General features: G+C 55.1%; 2 protein-coding genes across 2 annotated transcripts; both read left to right on the top strand.

Moving 5' to 3' along the window:
* Positions 1 to 996: 996 nt before the first annotated feature.
* Positions 997 to 1,614, top strand: CGCS363_v001236 (uncharacterized protein; the record flags this gene model as incomplete). The annotated part of the gene is made up of 3 exons (XM_036633085.1): positions 997 to 1,005; positions 1,304 to 1,346; positions 1,451 to 1,614. 3 exons carry the CDS (start codon positions 997 to 999, stop codon positions 1,612 to 1,614), a joined length of 216 nt encoding a protein of 71 aa, XP_036502357.1.
* A 4,255-nt stretch (positions 1,615 to 5,869) lies between these two features.
* On the top strand, positions 5,870 to 17,107 carry mug138 (putative zinc protease mug138; the record flags this gene model as incomplete). The annotated part of the gene is made up of 9 exons (XM_036633084.1): positions 5,870 to 6,142; positions 6,213 to 7,067; positions 7,124 to 8,759; positions 8,810 to 9,027; positions 11,981 to 12,698; positions 12,755 to 14,847; positions 14,896 to 15,474; positions 15,526 to 16,270; positions 16,320 to 17,107. 9 exons carry the CDS (start codon positions 5,870 to 5,872, stop codon positions 17,105 to 17,107), a joined length of 7,905 nt encoding a protein of 2,634 aa, XP_036501362.1.
* Between the last annotated feature and the right edge of the window lie 1,206 nt (positions 17,108 to 18,313).

The following is an 18,313-nucleotide window of genomic DNA, read 5'->3' as shown; positions in this document are numbered from 1 at the left end:
TCCGATGGAGGCTTAGACACTGAGGAGAACCCACGAGGATGAGGTGCAGCTGAAAATGTCTAAGCGTTTGGAAAGCAGGCATTTGATGCACGTAATATCGTCAAACCCGACCGGGAACGGTGCAGTTTTCCTATTGAGGGTAGCGTGGGTGCATCGTCGACAACGAGCGAGGCGAGCGGGACGTACGGCCCTGGGGGCAGCAGCAAAACCGGTGTGAGGGGTTCAGAGGGAGGGGACTCGCGTCGGTTTATGAGGAGCGGCAGGCAACCGGGCGGGTTGGGTTTCCCAATGAGCTACAGCTGCGAATGCCATACAGCGGTCAAGGACCTCGACGGGCGGCGGCGGTCTGCGCGGTGGGCAGGTGTCGTGTCTGTTGCGGGTTCAACGAACTCTCAAAGTGGGCAGCGAAGCCGGAATGACTCGTCTGGCTTCAGGGAGGACGGGTTCGGCAGAGCAGGAACGGCGGCGACGACGACGATCTGGAGGGGGCCCAGCACTACCGTCTACGCCCGCTGGCCGAATCATGGGCTCCCGGAGTATTTTCCGATCGACGGCGCTTCGTTCAGCTCGTCTACTCCGGACACCCGAACGGCGCCAGCCCGGACCTAGAACGGGGCTATCGCAGAAGGCATGGTTTTAAGGTTTGTGATGGTCGGCATGACTGCAACGGAAGACTCATGGAAGCGAGGGCGGGCCACGGTTACATGGGCTTGTCTTGTTAGTGTGCAGTGCAATCATGTGTGCTACCTACATACACGCAGCGAGAGGCGGCTAGGATGGAAAGACTGTGTGGGACTGGCGGCAGGACTGCTGCTACTGCATGGCCAAGACCTCCGAGATGAGAGCTGTCATATGCGGCAGATATCGACACCGTCTTGGCTTCGGGGAGACTCATATAGCGGAAATCGGCCGCCGGGGAGATACGCCTTGCTCACAGACTTCTTCGTCAAGATTGTCCGAGTCCGCACAAAGGTCGATATCGAAAAGAGGCATCCAATGACCTCGGTCAGAGACCCCGGGATGTGGGGGCTGAAAGTTGTCTCGTCAGCTTCTGCTCCAGCAACATCTCACAGGAATGCAGCGACGAGACGACGATCATCTCGCTCTAGGCCTCAACGAGATGACATGGAGGCAAGCAAAAGGTCTTTTCTCCTCTCTCGATGGAGCTGGCCCGCAGGGCAGGCAAGTGTGTTGGATGGTGCATGAGAGAAGCATGGCATCCCGCCAGACGGATCCAAGCCGAGTCGCCGGAATCCAGGGATGAGGATCCGCACTGCCGTGCTAAAATAGTAAACATGCGTAGCCTGTTGCTTTGAGCATCAGCCAGTCATTCAGTGAGCCAAGATGTAAGCAGATGGGCACATGGGGTACTGATCGAAGGCTCTCAACCTCCAAGTTGCTACTGGGCTTGACCTGAGCCGGATTTTGATGCTAATGTGAGGCATCAAAGTAGCGTGGCAGGCTAGGTTCGTCCACTGCGAACAGCAGCACACCGGCCGCCAGCCCATGCACGAGGGCATCGGCGTGATCTGCCTACACTGCCGGATTGCCTCAACAGGTCAAGCAAATGAAACCAAGAGAAATGGTTGTCTCCCCGAGCGGCGTTGTACATGAGTAGTGTGCAAACATTGGAAGTGGGTGGAAGGTGAGGATGGCTTTTACGGCGAAGCTGGCAAACCGTCTCGTCTCAAGTTTTCGTCATCTCTATTGGGTGGGGTTCAAGCAAGTCAGCGCAGGCCGTTCAATTAACCTTGACAAGCAAACACATTTTTAGATATGCTTGGCATCAAATGACTACACTCCGTTGTATGTGAGTGTGTCTGTGTGCATGCAAATGGATGTGTAAGTTTCGGTTTGCCTCCTCGAACTTGACGCTTTTCTCAGCAGTTGACTGCATGTCCACCTTTCCTCACGTCCATACTTCATAGGTCGTCGGCCAGCAAGCCAAAGTCCGAGCTTGCTTTCTTTTTCTTGTCCTCCCATTCTCTCGTTTGCTTACTTGCTCGCAACCAGATTCCCGGGAATAAATTAGAAACGGACCGGGGGACCTCAATTTCTTCTACCCTTCCCGAAGCAACTGAAAAAGAGTCCCCTGTCTTCGCTTTATTTCTTTTTCGGCGCTGACACCCGAAACTGCAACATCCCGACTCGTCTCCCCTGTCACCGCCTTGCAACACGTTTCTCTTCCTTTTCTCAATCTTCGTTGCCTCTCCACCAACAGCTCATCCGGGGCGGAAGCAAGGGTGGACGGATCCCCGGGTATCAAGTTGTTCTGTGAGGCTTTCCTTTCGATGGGGGTGGGAGGCGCTCGGGTGTAACGTGTCAGTAGTACACAATCAGCGACTCTCACCGGATTTTATACCCTCCATCATCTATATCAGCTATTGCCAATCTTATTGATATAACAACTCATCAGCGAAATTTGCCATCAACCGGAGCCAAGAGAATATGCCTGAGACATCGGGGACCCGGATGATAGGGTGACTCAAATCACAGGGCAAATAAGCACCGGGGTTGCCCATCTAGACGGCGGACGGCGGGCCAGCCCGCGCTACGTCTAATAGCCTTCCCATTCCCCGCCCCTTGCCAGACGACCAGCGGGACGCGGTCCATGGGCGAGCGAGAGCAGGATTGACATTGGAGTACAGGTGAGGCAAGCCCAGCCAAGGATGATGGAAGGGACAGCCCCGACAAGCCAGACCAGTTACTTGTGAATGCGTGTGTATGTGTAAAGGCCCCTGCCGTCAAACATTCTTTCTTGAAACCCCCCTTGCCGCCCATCCTTTCCAAGTTTCCCCAAGCCCGGTCCGCTCCCGTCACTCCGCGCCAGACAATTCCCAAAAATCCAATCAAATATCGTGCGGTTTTGAATGTGTTATCATCCCACAATTGCGAAGATCCGGGAGCGAGACAAGACCCTCTCCAAGGTATTCGAGATCGGAGAGGGCATTGCCCCTTCAGAGTAAACTGCCCGAGCAGCAGCAGCAGGCACTGTTGCGGCATCTTCCAGGGTTCATATTCCTTCATAACGGGGGATTGGGATTTGTCAACGTGGCTACCTGCCGGCACAGCGAGATCTGAAGGGAGTGCAAGTGATCTGTATCCATTTCTCCCAAGTACCTTGAACAGTCGTGCCCGCTTCAGTCTTCTCCCCTGGGCTTGTTTGGGGTCTCTTGTACCCACCACAATGCTGCACATGTGCGCTGGTCGTTTCCTGGGCCCTTGTACGTCTCCGGGGCCGTCCCCCGTGTCGTCCACTCGCATGCATTCTCCTCTCCGACGACGACCGACCGCAACACATCCGACTGACTGGCAGTGCGAATCTTTGACATCAACGTGGTGCGCCGGGTCCGGCCCCCAAATGATCTCTGCTCTCTGACATTAACAAGCCGGTGATATAACCACCAAAAAAGTAGCGGTCCCAGTTATTTTTCACTTGCCGTCCAGCCTGTCCCTCCTCTCTTCGACTCAACGACCAGCCCCGAACTGCCACAATGGCATACAGCACCGCACTGCGTTTCAACCTGACAACCGGTCTCTTTCCACGTGGAGCTATGGAAGTCGGGGTATCCTGGCGCCATAACAGCGCACCAGGCGGGATGGAAGGGGCGGTCAAATCGAGGGTCTGAAGATTCGCAAGCGACTCGCCTTCCCTCCCCCTCCCGGCCATCAGCGGGGGTTTAGACGTGGACAGGCAAGAGACGGGATGTAAATTAGGCATTTCGGTTGGACTGCCTCATCTCCAACCTCAAAAAAGAAGCTGAAGACGGAAGGTAACGGTGAGGCAGGCATGTTCGTGGTTGTCGTGGCATCTGCAACCTTGCCGGGGGCCCATGATATGTAGGGCGAATATTGCTACCGTCGGTCGCGGTTAAGCAGGGCAATAGTCACGACGAACTCCATGTTCACGGCCAGACGGCAGACGGCTCGTCACGGCAGGAGAGCCACTGTATGTTTCAGAGAGACCTCGTCGTCATCTCGCCCTTGACATCAGTCATACAAGGGAAGTAGAATCCATGAGACATGCGGTGGTGCGGTCTTCTCGGTAGGGCCGCAGCGGCGACATTAGCGCGAGTCTGGCGGCAGTAGCAGCACGGGAACGATGTTGGAATCCGGTGTTCGGCGTCGTCGCAGGCCTCTGACGGCGGCTATCGGCTTTGTTGATGGCGATATTGTTGTTGTTGTTGTTTGTTCTTGTAGCCTCCTATCTGCCGGGCAGTCATTGAGAGGAATGAAGATGGATGGATGTGAGAGAGCGACTGACGGACTGCCGCAGGAAACAGGCAAAACAGCATCCGGATGGAGGGATGAAGGGAGAAGAAGGGCCTGGAGCCACCCCTACAGGCTACAGGGACCCTCGCGAGAGCAACAGCGTTCCAGCGATCAGCAGCCCGTCTATCCGCTTTCGTCCATCGTTTCTGGAGACCGTCTGGCTGGTACCCTTGGGTCGCACAGCGGTAGCGTCCCTTGCGTCCCCACGCCGAGCACAGACCCTTCTTTCCATGAGGAGTTCTCTTGCAGTTGCAGCTGCCCTGGCCGCAGGTGCTGGGTGTTGCTCTGCCTGCTTTCTGCCGTGGCTTCTGTTTCTGCTTGATGCTGAGGTGCTTGCTGATGCCGGTGCGATGGCAGGAGTCAGTAAGGTACTTGCTACTACCAACGTGCAGAGCAGACCGGACTGCTCCTGCCAGTTTGTCATGTCCAGTCAGTGCCACTGTTCCTTCCGCGAGATGTGTTTCCATCTTCCACGGCCAAGATACGTACCTGCTTGACTGGGTGCTTGACTGAACATTAGCACCAACATCATCATCATTAACAAACCAAGTACCTACCTTACCTTACCTGCCTACCTTACCTAAGGTACCTAGGTAACTAGGCACCCCGCCGTACGTACCTGCCTTACACTACGAATACCTAGGCAGTGTCACTTAGGTAGGTAGGAAAGAACATTCAGCTTCTCAGTGCGGACCTTCCTCCCCCATATCGTCCCTCTTTCCGCCACATGCCTGAGGCCCAGTCCCCCGCCCAAATCCCAATCTCACCTTAGGTAGGTACCTAGGTAGGCCCAGCCTAGCCCAGCAACAGCAACACAGCAGCGACAGCAGCAGCAGCAGCGCCAGCCAGCCGCAACCACGACCCTTCCCTCACTGCAGTACCTGTACCCGCTCGCCTCCCCTCCTTCCACTCCCCCCCTGCCCTGCGACCCGCGACCTGCGACCTGCGCACCCCGGCCGCCGCACGAGCACCCAAGCACCTTCCCGGCCGCTTCTTCGTCTTCCTCCACCGTCCGTCCCACGGCTGACACTTACACTCGCACACTACCTTACCTTACCTTACGGGCACCTCATCCAACCACTCACACTGCACCCGCCTCTCCAATCTGCCTTGCCTTGCATTTCGCTGCGGCTTGCGGGTGCTTTCTCAATCCTGTCGCAGCTTGCTCCAGCCTGACTGACTGACTTCGTTGCGCTGCATCTCATCCACCTGCGAACCCACCTCTTACGTGCCTCACTCACCTTTCCTCTTCTTCAAATCAACCCTCACCCGCTCCTTGTCATACCTTACCCTCCTTACCACGTCCACCTCTACCTACGTTCGCCCCAACGTCCCCTATCCTTCAAAAGTGGCGTTCCCCCACCTCACGTCCAGAGCTTTTGTCTTCTTCCAAAGTGCCAGGCGACAAGCAGCAGTCTCCCAAACCGTCCTGCTGCAGCCCCGTGCCGTACACTCCCTCCCACCCAACTGCATCTACCGCCACCACTGCACGAGGATCGGTACCAAAAATATTAATCCTACAACCAGCACCCTGACCCGAACACCTACCGCCATCACCGTCATTCACTCTCGACGGTTTAGGCACAACTCCGCCGACATGTCTGACAGAGAGCCCAGTGCCCGCGGTCCCAGGGACCTGGATGGCCCCCTTCGCGAGCCGAGGCCCCAGCCTATCGAGCGGGTGACGGATCAGCTCGAGACCCCTTCGCTCGACGACAGAACCTACCGTGTCATTCGCTTGTCCAACAAGCTCGAGGCCCTGCTGGTCCACGATCCAGAGACAGACAAGGCCAGCGCCGCCCTTGACGTCAATGTCGGAAACTTCAGCGACGAAGAGGATATGCCCGGCATGGCCCATGCCGTGGAACATGTACGCTTCTCCACACACACAAAGAAACCCCCTCGCAATCGCTTCCCTCGGCTGACAATTGTTTGCGCAGCTTCTGTTCATGGGCACCAAGAAGTTCCCTGTAGAAAACGAATACTCCCAGTACCTCGCCTCCAACTCTGGCAGCTCAAACGCATACACGGGAGCAACCTCCACCAACTACTTTTTCGATGTCTCTGCAAAGCCTGCCAACGACCAGGAGCCCTCGGCCTCGAACCCCTCCCCCTTCAAGGGTGCGCTCGACCGCTTCGCCCAGTTCTTCATCGAGCCTCTCTTCCTCGAATCGACCCTGGACCGAGAGTTGCGCGCAGTCGACTCCGAGAACAAGAAGAACCTGCAGAGCGACCAATGGCGACTGCACCAGCTTGAGAAGAGCCTTTCCAACCCCAAGCACCCCTTCTGCCACTTTTCGACCGGCAACTTCGAGGTTCTCAAGGCCCAGCCAGAGGCTAAGGGCGTCAATGTTCGGGCCAAGTTTATGGAGTTCCACGAGAAGCACTACTCAGCGAACAGGATGAAGTTGGTGGTTCTGGGACGGGAGCCTTTGGACGTTTTGGAGGACTGGGTCGCAGAGTTGTTTGCTGGGGTCCCCAATAAGAATCTGGTGCCGAACCGCTGGGAGGCCGAGGTGCCCTTCCGCGAAAGCGAGCTCGGCGTGCAGGTGTTCGCCAAGCCGGTGATGGACTCGCGCGAATTGAACCTCTTCTTCCCGTTCCTCGACGAGGAGAACATGTTCGAGTCGCAGCCCAGCCGATACGTCAGCCACTTGATCGGTCACGAGGGACCTGGAAGTATTATGGCCTATGTCAAGGAGAAGGGTTGGGCCAACGGTCTAAGTGCCGGCGCATACCCAGTCTGTCCGGGCACCCCTGGTATTTTTGACTGCCAGATTCGCCTGACCGAGGAGGTGAGCTTGGAATTCGCCGATCTTACTATGGCCTCACATGCTGACGCAAACCACAGGGCCTCAAGAACTACAAGGAGATCGTCAAGATCTTCTTCCAATACGTCTCTCTTCTCCGGGAGTCGCCGCCCCAAGAGTGGATTTTTGATGAGCAGAAGGGCATGGCCGATGTTGACTTCAAGTTTAAACAAAAGACGCCAGCAAGCCGCTTCACCAGCAAGACTAGTGCCGTTATGCAGAAGCCGCTGCCGCGCGAGTGGCTTCTCAGTGGATACAGCCGGCTGCGCAAGTTCGACTCTCAACTGATTGACAAGGGACTGGCTTGCTTGAGACCTGATAACTTCCGTTTGACCATCGTGTCGCAGAAGTTCCCTGGCGACTGGGATCAGAAGGAGAAGTGGTACGGCACCGAGTACCGCCACGAGAAGATTCCCGACGACTTCATGGCGGAGATCAAGAAGGCTGCCTCGAGTTCCGCCTCCGACAGACTCGCAGAGCTTCACCTCCCCCACAAAAACAATTTCATTCCCACCAAGCTCGAGGTCGAGAAGAAGGAGGTCAAGGAGCCGGCAGTGGCGCCGCGTGTCGTCCGAAACGACAGCATCGCTCGGACGTGGTTCAAGAAAGATGACACATTCTGGGTGCCCAAGGCGAATCTTGTCATCAGCTGCCGGAACCCCAACATCTACTCGACTGCTGAGAATGCTGTCAAGGCTAGGCTGTTTACCGACCTCGTTAGGGATGCATTGGAGGCCTACTCGTATGATGCGGAGCTTGCAGGTCTGCAGTACAGTGTCACCCTTGACGCCCGCGGCTTGTTCCTGGACCTCAGTGGGTACAACGACAAGTTGGCGGTTCTCTTGGAGCAGGTTCTCATCACTATGCGCGACCTCAAGATTAAGGATGAGAGATTCGACATCATCAAGGAGCGCCTAAACCGGGGATACAACAACTGGGAGCTTCAGCAGCCCTTCCACCAGGTGTCAGACTACACAACTTGGCTCAACTCTGAGCGTGACTACGTTGTTGAGGAGTCTTTGGCTGAGCTGCCCAACATCACTGCTGAGGACGTCCGCCAGTTCAAGAAGCAGATGCTTTCACAAGTGCACATTGAAAGCTATGTGCACGGCAATCTGTACAAAGAGGATGCCCTCAAGTTGACTGACATGATTGAGACAATCCTGAAGCCCCGTGAATTGCCACGCCCTCAGTGGCCCGTCATTCGATCTCTTGTTCTCCCCGCTGGATCAAACTACGTTTACAAGAAGACGCTGAAGGACCCAGCAAACGTCAACCACTGCATCGAGGTGTGGCTGTACGTTGGGGATAAGAGCGACCGCATGACGCGGGCAAAGACAATGCTCCTCGACCAGATGACCCATGAGCCGGCATTCGACCAACTCCGAACCAAGGAGCAGTTGGGCTACGTTGTCTTTAGTGGAGTCCGAAGCTTCTCAACAACCTATGGCTTCCGGTTCATCATTCAGAGTGAGCGAACGCCTGAATACCTCGAGTCGAGGATCGAAGCATTCCTCAACCTCTTCGCCAACAACCTGGACTCCATGTCCGAGACCGATTTCGAGGGCCACAAGCGAAGTTTGATTGTGAAGCGTCTGGAAAAGCTTAAGAACCTTGACCAGGAGAGCAGCCGCCACTGGGCCCAGATCGCCAGTGAATACTACGACTTTGAGCTGAGTGAGTAGACATCCTTAGTCGAGGATTACGGATGCTGACCCTTTTTCTAGCCCACGAAGATGCCGCCCATATCAAGTTGCTCACGAAGGCGGACATGATTGAGTTCTTCCAGCAGTACATCAAGCCAGGCTCTGCCACACGCGCAAAGCTTTCAGTCCACCTTCATGCCCAGGCGGGTAAGTCGACGGAGACGGAAACCAAGGTGAATGGGGTCAAGAAGGAAGAGAGCGATGCGACGAGCACGCCGGAGCCAGTCCCCATCAAAGACGTGCGTAGTTTCCGGGCGGGCCTGCAGGCGACGCGGGGAGCCCGGCCAGCCAAAGACCTGAGCGAATACGAAGACACGGATGCGAAGCTATGAGCAGCGAGTGGAAGATGGTTGTTCAAGAGACACAGGCGGCGTTGAGACCAGGGGTGATTACAAGAAGAGACATTTGCTAGAAGGACAACGGACTCAGAGTCTTGTCGAGAGGAGAAGAGTACTGGCACCAAAACAGTTGTTTCGAGCATCGGTTATTACACGCATCCATTGTCAGGATGGGGGAGGGGCATGACGTTATGAGGCTTCACGACGGGAATTGGGATAGAGCCCCAAGAGTTGAGCAGCCTGCATTCGTGTACCACAGCCGCCACTATGGCGGGTTGGACAGCAACAAGACTACCTGGGTTTCTGTAGTTAGAAGCAGAATAGAGACCTGCATGTCATATGCTTTTACGAGTAATAGAATGCGAAACTGTGTGTCCGGCCTGTCAAGCAGTCGGGTGATATGCAGAGTCCACACGAGTCAAGAATGGAGGGCATGTGGCGAATGTTGGTTACGCGTCGAGTTGATTGGCAACACCACGGGTTGACTTTTGAGGGTCGACAAGAGAGAGTCTTGCTGCTTTGGTTTTACTTTATTTTTCCCGCTCCAAATGTGTGGTCTGCAACATGGGTTTTGAAGATAGGCGGTCAAGAGAGGCTTGGGATGATATGAAGAAATGCCCTATCAGAATGAAGGTCTCATGGCGCTTTCCAGCTGAGAATGCCAAAGTCGGCGACAAGAGGCAGGGGCCGACTCTGACGTCAAGCTGGGAGGTCGTGGTAAGAAGTAGGTGGGGCCGCGGGGACGCTTTGACGCGGATTTCACTGAATATTCTTCGATCTGTCATGGCAAGTCAGAATTGACGGACGATGTAGGAGACAAGTGGCCATGTTTGTTAGCATCTGGCTAAAGACATGTTTCCTGCCGAATAAACAGTCCTACCGTCCCTGACAGTTGGACCTGAAGCGCTGTCCGTATTGGAAAAGCTGGAGGAACAGTGAAAGGAACGACAAGAAGCGGTGGGCGGACCCCTGACCCTTGACCGATGCATCTACCTTACGTGTACGTACAGCACGGAATGATTTGGGACGGGCCCTAAAAGTCCAAAAAAGAAAAGGAAGGGAAAAACGTGGCACATAGAAGCGCAGAGAGGGTTCCTCTCCAAGCGACATGAGCTTTGAGATGTCACCGGCCTGATATGCTCTGAAGTTGCTCGAATATCAACTGGTTCCGTGTCGTCCTGTCAGCAGGTCAACGGGAACAACACATATTACAAGGCTAGGGCTCGCGGTAGTAACCTCCGGGCAGCGCAAGGCAGCTCCCGGCTCGGACCATGCAGGATTTGTCCAGTGCCGGACTTGGAGGTGCCCGGGTACTGGGTCAAGAAAAGCCCTTCCTTCCCCGCCGTGCCCGCTCCAATACTACGCTTCTTTCCTCCTCAAGAAAAAAAAAAAAAAGCCGGCTTCAGCGATGAGGATACGCCGAGGAGCTTGAATAGGCAGCTACGATTCGCGGAGTGGCAGTTGGCCTTTCCTTCTTTCCCCTCCCAGATGTGGGGGTAAGCTGCATTGGTGCAGCACGAAATCCCAATTGGCAACCGATTGGATGCATGTACTTTCCCTGAAAGAGTTCTCTACGATTTTTTTATTTATTTTTTCATTTTTTTCTTTTTTCCGAATTTTTCTCAACTTTGGTGTAGTTGACCATCGCTTCCCTGTTAAAGCATCTCCCCCCTCCCTTTCTCCTTTGCCTCGTGGGTAGGTTGGAGTGGAAAAATCTGAAGCATGAGGCTGGCCACTTGATCCCCGGTGCCAGCAGTGAAGGGCATCCTCCATCATTTCTTTCTTCTCCCATTCAGTGCACCTGTCCCTCGACTTTTGCAATTCTGCGTAGTAGAACAACAAGGAGTGATTCATTGAGGCATCTCACAGCGGGCTTCTTCATTTTGTTTTCTCATGCCTGATCTCTTTGAGAATATAAGTGTATGACAACGACAACAAAAATCAACATTGTCTGTTCTTACCTTCAAGGCCTCCTATGACACTGACGACCGTCTCACAAGATACGTACCATTTACTCTAAGCCGCGCCCTCCAAGTCCACGCCTTACCTAAGTCATTCATCACCCCAGCTTCTACACCTCGTTTCTCGGGCAGAAGGTTGCCAGGACGGACAAAGCCACCCTTAGGGGGGGGGGAATCCCAGACCCCCTCCAAGCGAGAGCGCTCGCTGCTGGGCAGTCTGTGAAATCGGCCTAATCTGCATCAGCTGTACCGCATCCGCCATCAGCTCCTCCCAATTATTCTAGGTACCAAGGACCTGGGCTTATTACTGGATCTTTGCCTAGGTGGTCCGCACTGTACAACAACAGACAATCCGGCAGTACTGCAGCAGCAAACGTCCACCAGGGTTGGAACCGCCTCCAATAGCCGTCCTCTACAGTGCCTTCTTTCCACAGCACTTGGCAAGGTAGAAAGGCGCAAGCACAGGTCGCAAAGCAGACGCGCGCACATCTGTATCTGATCTGCCCCCCAACTCAAACACACACATACCTGCCCGTCGCCTTCTCTTACCTTACCTCACTACGTCCACCACCGTCCACGCCCTTCCGTACCTTACTCACGACTTGGACCAGTTCCTACCGTTTCCTTGTGGGATCCAATTCCGTACGGTCCTTCCGCCTTCGCCCTCTCACACATACACACACACTCTCTCTCTTCTCCCACCCCACAAGCCCCGATGCGCAGTCCGCTTGGAGGTCCTCAGCTGTAGTTTTCCACCGCCCTGTCGACCTGGACCTCTACTTTTTTTTCCCCCGTCCTTCTGTTCTGTGCTTTTGCCCTGGGTCTGTCTGCCGTCCGCCAAACAGACCTGCTGCTTGAACGACTGGCTGGCTGCACTGCACTACTAATGCAAGACGCCTTCTCCCATCTGCTTTCGCTACACTTGGATTTCCCCCGCCGCCATCCCGGAGCTGCACAGGCAGCTCGCCTTCACCACGTCTTCCTCAAAGAAGAGAAAGCTCTCCCGCAACCAGTCCCGCGACGACCAAGTGCCTAGCACCAGCACTTCCTCCCCCGCCGACACCGTCCTCCCGTCGTGCGAGCCAAACGACGACCCGGCCTTCTCCTTCTCCGCTGCGTCAACCGACGGCCGGTCGACTCCCACCTACGCTCGCAGCGACTCTGTCCCGGCTTCAAGCTTGCCTGCGCGTCTGCAAACCGGCTCTCTTGTCTCCGCCGACTACGCATCCAGCACCGCCTCATCGCCCTGCGGTGTCGCCGATCTCACCATCGACAGCGATCGAGGGGACATCTCCGGCCCCGAGACTGGCACTGCGCTGACCTACCACTCAGCCAGAAGCCGGTCTCCTTTCAACGTCTCCCGCCGAGCCATCATGACCAGTGATGCCAACCCTCACCAACGTTCTTCCTCGCCCTTGAAACGACGTGCTTCCAGCATGGACCCCGACGCCGACGTTGAGATGAAGGAGGACGTCGAGATGACCCCGGCCCAAACCACCGAGGACCCCGAGAGTGCCCCGTCTACCTCCAAAACACACCTGCCCCGCGCCATGAGCGTCGATTTGCCCGACAACGCTGCGAACGGTCATTCCGGTGCACCCAAAGACAAGGGTAGGATCCATCTTTCAGACACGCTTAATCGTTGTTTGCTGACCAAACTGTTGCAGACATTCCTCCGCTGCCAGAGCAGATCAAGACGATTCAGACACTTCTCAAGGCTTTCAACGACGAGCCCCCCAAAGCAGGCACTGTTGCGTACATTGTGTCGAGATCGTGGGTGGAAAAGGCGCTAGCGCTGGGTGGAGACCCCAAATTTGCAAAGAAAGAGGCGTCAGACGAGCCACTGGGACCTGTCGACAATTCGGGCGTGATCCTTGAGGTTCTGAAGCAACCCAATGGCGATGACTTTGTGCGGATGAAGCCCGGCGTCAGCTTGGAGGAATGCGAACTCTTTCCCGAAGATGCCTGGACGCTTGTGTCTGAGTGGTATGGTGTGAAGGAAGGCCAAAAGCCCATTGTTCGTCTTGCTATCAACACGGCGACCGATGCTGCAAGCCCTGCCAACATCATGTTCGAGCTTCATCCTCCCATTTTCACGGTTCACAGGGTCGAATCGCCTGCCAGTCCCTTCCAGATTAATGACGAGCTCAAGGCCAAGGGCCCGTTCGTCTTGGCCCGAAGCTCCACCATGCCGTATAATGCGTTTTACAAGGAGTTGAAGCAGCTCATGGGTATTCCCCTTGACCGCAAGATCCGCGTGTGGCAAGTCTTGCAGAAGCCGACCACGCCAGTCGTGCAGGACCTGTCGCCCCCGTCTACGTTGACGCCGCCCGAGTCACCCAACCCCGACAAGCAGGCCGAAACCTCGGCCGACCCCTGGCAAAAGCTGCTGATTAGACCGACTGTCCTCACGGCTCTTGCTAGAGACACTGAGCGCGTTCAGCTTACGGCGGATGACAGGACAGGCGATGAAAACTACAACGGCCGTTCTCCCGTGTCTTTCTACGGGCTATCGCAGGACTGCATCCTTGTCGTTGATGAACAGTACAGTGCCAACTCCTGGGTGTCCGGCTTGGGCAAGAAAACCGCCAATGACAAGGTCATTGCCTCACGAGGTAGCGCCTCGAGCTTGACTACACAAGGGAAAGGCACCAGTGGCCGAAACAGCCCTGCTCCGGGGCCCGTTACCAGAGGTCGGACCCAGCAGAAGAAGCCAGGCAGAGGTCTTGGCGCCGTTGGTCTCCAAAATTTGGGTAATACTTGCTACATGAACTCGGCTCTTCAGTGCGTTCGCAGTGTTGAGGAATTGACAAAGTACTTCCTGACCGGCGAGTACGAGAAGGAAATCAACAAGGCCAACGCGCTTGGCTACAAGGGACAGGTCGCAATGGCATACGGCAATCTTCTCAAGGAGATCTACGCGGAGTCAAGAGGCGCCGTAAGCCCGCGCGACTTCAAGAACACTGTCGGCCGCGCTCGCAGCACGTTCCAGGGCTGGGGTCAGCAGGATACTCAAGAGTTCCTCGGATTTCTCCTCGACGCCCTGCAGGAAGACCTGAGCCGCATCAAGAAGAAGCCGTACATCGAGAAGCCTGACTCTACCGATGAGATGATTGGCGATGAGGCGGCCATCCGAAAGATGGCGGAAGAGGTGTGGGACATCACGCGCAAGCGTGATGACTCAGTTGTCGCGGACCTCTTTACCGGACTGTACAAGTCGACTCTGAAGTGCCCCGTCTGCGACAAGATCTCCATCACTTTCGACCCCTTTAGCAATCTGACCTTGCCGCTTCCCGTGGAGGACATGTGGAGTAGAACTGTCAAATTCCTGCCATTGAACGATGCGCCTGTACAGATTGAGGTTGAGCTGTCAAAGCACAGCGCCATTGAGGGGCTCAAGAAGGCCATCTCGGATAAGACTGGCGTGCCTGTGGAGTTGTTACTAGGAGCTGAAGAGTTCAAGGGCAAATTCTTCAAGGTCTACGACGATAGCAGCGACGTGTCGGATGAGATCCAGTCCAATGACATCCCCACTTTCCACGAGCTTGAGGCAGCACCAACGAACTATCCTCCCAAGCAAAAGAAGATGGGTGCGCCTACTTCTATGCTAGACATCAGCGACGAGCCCTATGTCGATCCTCTCACCGAGCGAATGGTCGTCACTGTCCTTCACCGCAAGCGCAATAACAACAACACCTACCGCATGAGGTCAGACGATGTGGCCTCGCCTCCCCACTTCATCGTTCTCACTCCCGAGGAAGTAAGTGGACACCCTGTGTTGTCAACAGTCTCGTGCTAACCAGAACAGTCTCGGAACGAGGACGCCATTCGCCGCAAGATCTTGGAAAAGGTGGCGACATTCTCTACTTGGTCCGAATTCTCCGAGAACGACGATGGCACCGATGCCGACATGGTCATCACGTCCCAGTCCGACGCTGATTCATCGGGGGACAGTAAGATTGTCTCCCACTCAGTAGAAGGAGAAGATGACTTAGTTGATGTCTCCATGGTCGCAGGCGGGCAAAAGTCGAATGGCCGACAAGCTCTGAAGCAGTTTAACACCACTCGCCCCAAATGGGTCAACAGCAGCGCCTACCTTCCGCCTCAGCTGCAGAACCTGTTTGAGCTCAGCTTTTTCAACGAGAATGGTGACTCACCGCTGCCAACCGGTTGGAACTCAGTCGACGACAACAAGAACTTCCGCACTCTGGCTTCTAGGGCACCCGAGACCACGCCCGAGGCAGACTCCAACAGCCCTGGTTCTTCCCACACCGCTGACAGTGAACACGAGAGTGTGAGCGAGGAGCAATCTCCACAGTCGGTTGAGGAGCAGACCCGCATGGCAGACGAGTCGGAGGAGGATGAGCCGGTGCGACTCCCTCCCAAGGTAAGCAATCTCCCGTTTCTGACCACAGGGTCCACATCTGACTTGAAGCAGGCCGCTCGTGGTAGAGGCAACCATAAGGTTGGTGGAGCCCGCCGCAAGTTCAACAAGGGCAACAAGACATACGGCAAGAAGGGCAGCAAGCGTCGCAATAAGGAGCTGCGGAACAGCAAGGAGCAGTCCTACAACATTGTCGACGTTGCGCCCCAGCCATCGCCGTTGGACGAAGTTCCCGGTGGCCCCCTCATCCGTCTTGGCGAGGGCATCATCGTTGACTGGACCGAAGAGTCTTGGGACATGGTCTTTGGTAAGGAAGATCGCGAAGACGACACTCGCGGCCAGAGGACCTTTGTCGAACCTGAGAAACTTGAGGACCAAGCTCTCGAGCAGAAGCGTAAGACGCGAATGGCTCGTAAGAAGCAGGGAATCACTCTTGAGGAATGCTTGGACGAGTTCGAGAAGGCCGAAGTGTTGTCTGAGCAGGACATGTGGTACTGTCCACGCTGCAAAGAGCACCGACGTGCCAGCAAAAAGTTCGACCTTTGGAAAACGCCAGACATCCTCATTGTCCACCTGAAGAGATTCAGCAGCTCAGGTTGGCGCCGCGACAAGCTTGATGTTCTGGTCGACTTCCCCATCGAAGGTCTCGATCTGCACAAGCGCGTCCTCTGCCAAGAGACGGGTAAGGAAGAGATCTACGACCTCATTGCCGTCGATGACCATTTCGGCGGTCTCGGTGGCGGTCACTATACGGCGTACGGACGTAACTTTGTCGATGGACAGTGGTATAACTACAACGGTACGTGAGGCACTGCGGCTAAAACGCAGCCAAGCTAATGAGAACACAGACACGTCGGTTAGCAAGACATCGCCTGAGAGTGTTATCACCAAGGCAGCGTACCTGCTGTTCTACCGCCGTCGCTCAGACGGCCCCTTGGGCGGTCCCCGTTTCAAGGAAATCTTCGACAAGTTCGACAAGGGCGGCGAAGATGACGAAGAGGGAGACACCAGCTCGGGGGAAGATCAACGTCTCGCCGGGGGCTCCTCCCTAACTGGATCGTCGAGACTTGGGACCGGAGCCGAAGCAACTCTCCCGCGCGGAAATCGTGGTTTGGCTAGTAGCACAATGGCCACGGTGTCGCGCGAGACAGAGGATGAGCTCCCGCCTTATGAAGGCAGCTCGAGCACGAACGTTGGCAGTGAGAATATCCAGAACAGCATCGAAGACGAAGGCATCGGTATGACTGACAACTTTGCTGGATCGAACGGATTTCAGGCAACACAGACATGGAACTGGAACTCCCTGAGCTCCAATGATGGCCCGGCCAACTCTCTCGGGATGGAAGGCTACGCCAGCGATGACGCCCAGCCTGACTCTTCGGACGACAGGGACAACGATACGGACATGCAGTTTGACGAGACCCTTGGAGAATACGGTGATGCGACTCATGAGGAAGCGCCACCGCCACCGGATTTTAGCGCGCAAATCGGACTCTCTGAGATCCAGAATGCGGCATGGGAGCGTCAAAACAAGGATAAGGTCATCTCGGTCCCCGCTGTCGATGACGATGTCGCTTCCACTGAAGCAGCGGAGATCCATCTCGAGGACGAGGCGGACCAGCGTCCTCGGTCCTAGTTGCCGCGGCGACTTGGGGTTTGCTCTAGGTTCTTCCAACAAAAGGGGTCGTCTTAGACTAGCGGTCCGCCATTCTTGACGAGTCGGGCGAGGGTACGAAAAGACTACCGGACACGCATTTCAATACGGAAACCCGGTGTGCATACGATTCTATGAACACGGTTAGTGAAGGCATTACAAAAAAAGCAGAGAGGATACAATGAGGCGTAAATAGAGATAGACCTCTCATGCCCTGGCATACATCAGGCCATACTTTTGGCCTCGACGTTTTCCTTGGAGTCTCGGATGCATGAGGATACGGGTGTATGACTTTTGATTATTACGGTACGCTATACAGAGAATATAGCAGATTCGTAAGAGTTACCCAGTGTTTGCCTCGCCGTGTGCTTGTGCCTCTCGGAAGTCAAACATCGACGCAGTGAACGTCGTCCCCAGGGACCTTTGTAGACCATGACTTGAGTGGCCCCTTCGATCCCCTTCGAAACACTCTTGTATGGTAACCTGTCGTTGTTTTCGGTGGCATTTGGGCTCTCTCGAGGCACCGTCATCAAGCATCATGATCAGGGGACAAGATCCGGTACATGGTGTTACATCGCCAGGGGCTAGTCACAGTGCACCTGGGTTTAGGAGACGCAATTCTTGCGAAGAACTTTGTTATTAGAGCGAAAATTGATGCAGGATAATTGCAAGGACAACGGCGGCAATGACGAAGACGAAGAGGACGCGTCAATCACAATGACCAAAGCAACGACGACTATAGCGATGGAACGATGAAATGATGCTTCGACTTACGTCAGTAGTAATCGATGTAGATATATCACTAGCGACTTTAGGAGGTGTAACTTACATTTTCTGGACGTGATGCTTAGCAAGGTGCGCAATATTCTCCTCCCTGATCAGCAGGATAAATGCAGTGAATGCAGGGGGTCGCCGAGCAAGACGATAGATTCTCGTCTGAAAGGGTTCAGTCATGTAGGCCAGGGTGCGCTGGTGCTTTCAAGCTGATAGTTGTGAAGGGGTTTCATTCTGATGATAACGGCAACAGCACCGAACAGGGACGGACGGAATAAAAAGAGGTGGACATATGGGCGTACAGGAGCTTCTATGGACAGAATTAGATCCAAGGTCTCGTTGATGATGTACGACGCGGACTCTAATGGAAGGTGAGTTTATCTTTTGTATCTAGTCTAATTATGTTCTGCCTTT

Source organism: Colletotrichum siamense, assembly GCF_013390195.1.
Source record: "Colletotrichum siamense strain Cg363 chromosome Unknown KSG_Cg363_contig01, whole genome shotgun sequence".
Taxonomy (NCBI): Eukaryota; Fungi; Ascomycota; class Sordariomycetes; order Glomerellales; family Glomerellaceae; genus Colletotrichum; species Colletotrichum siamense.
The sequence above is the reverse complement of the archived record's forward strand: the minus strand, read 5'-3'. Positions and strand labels throughout refer to the sequence as shown.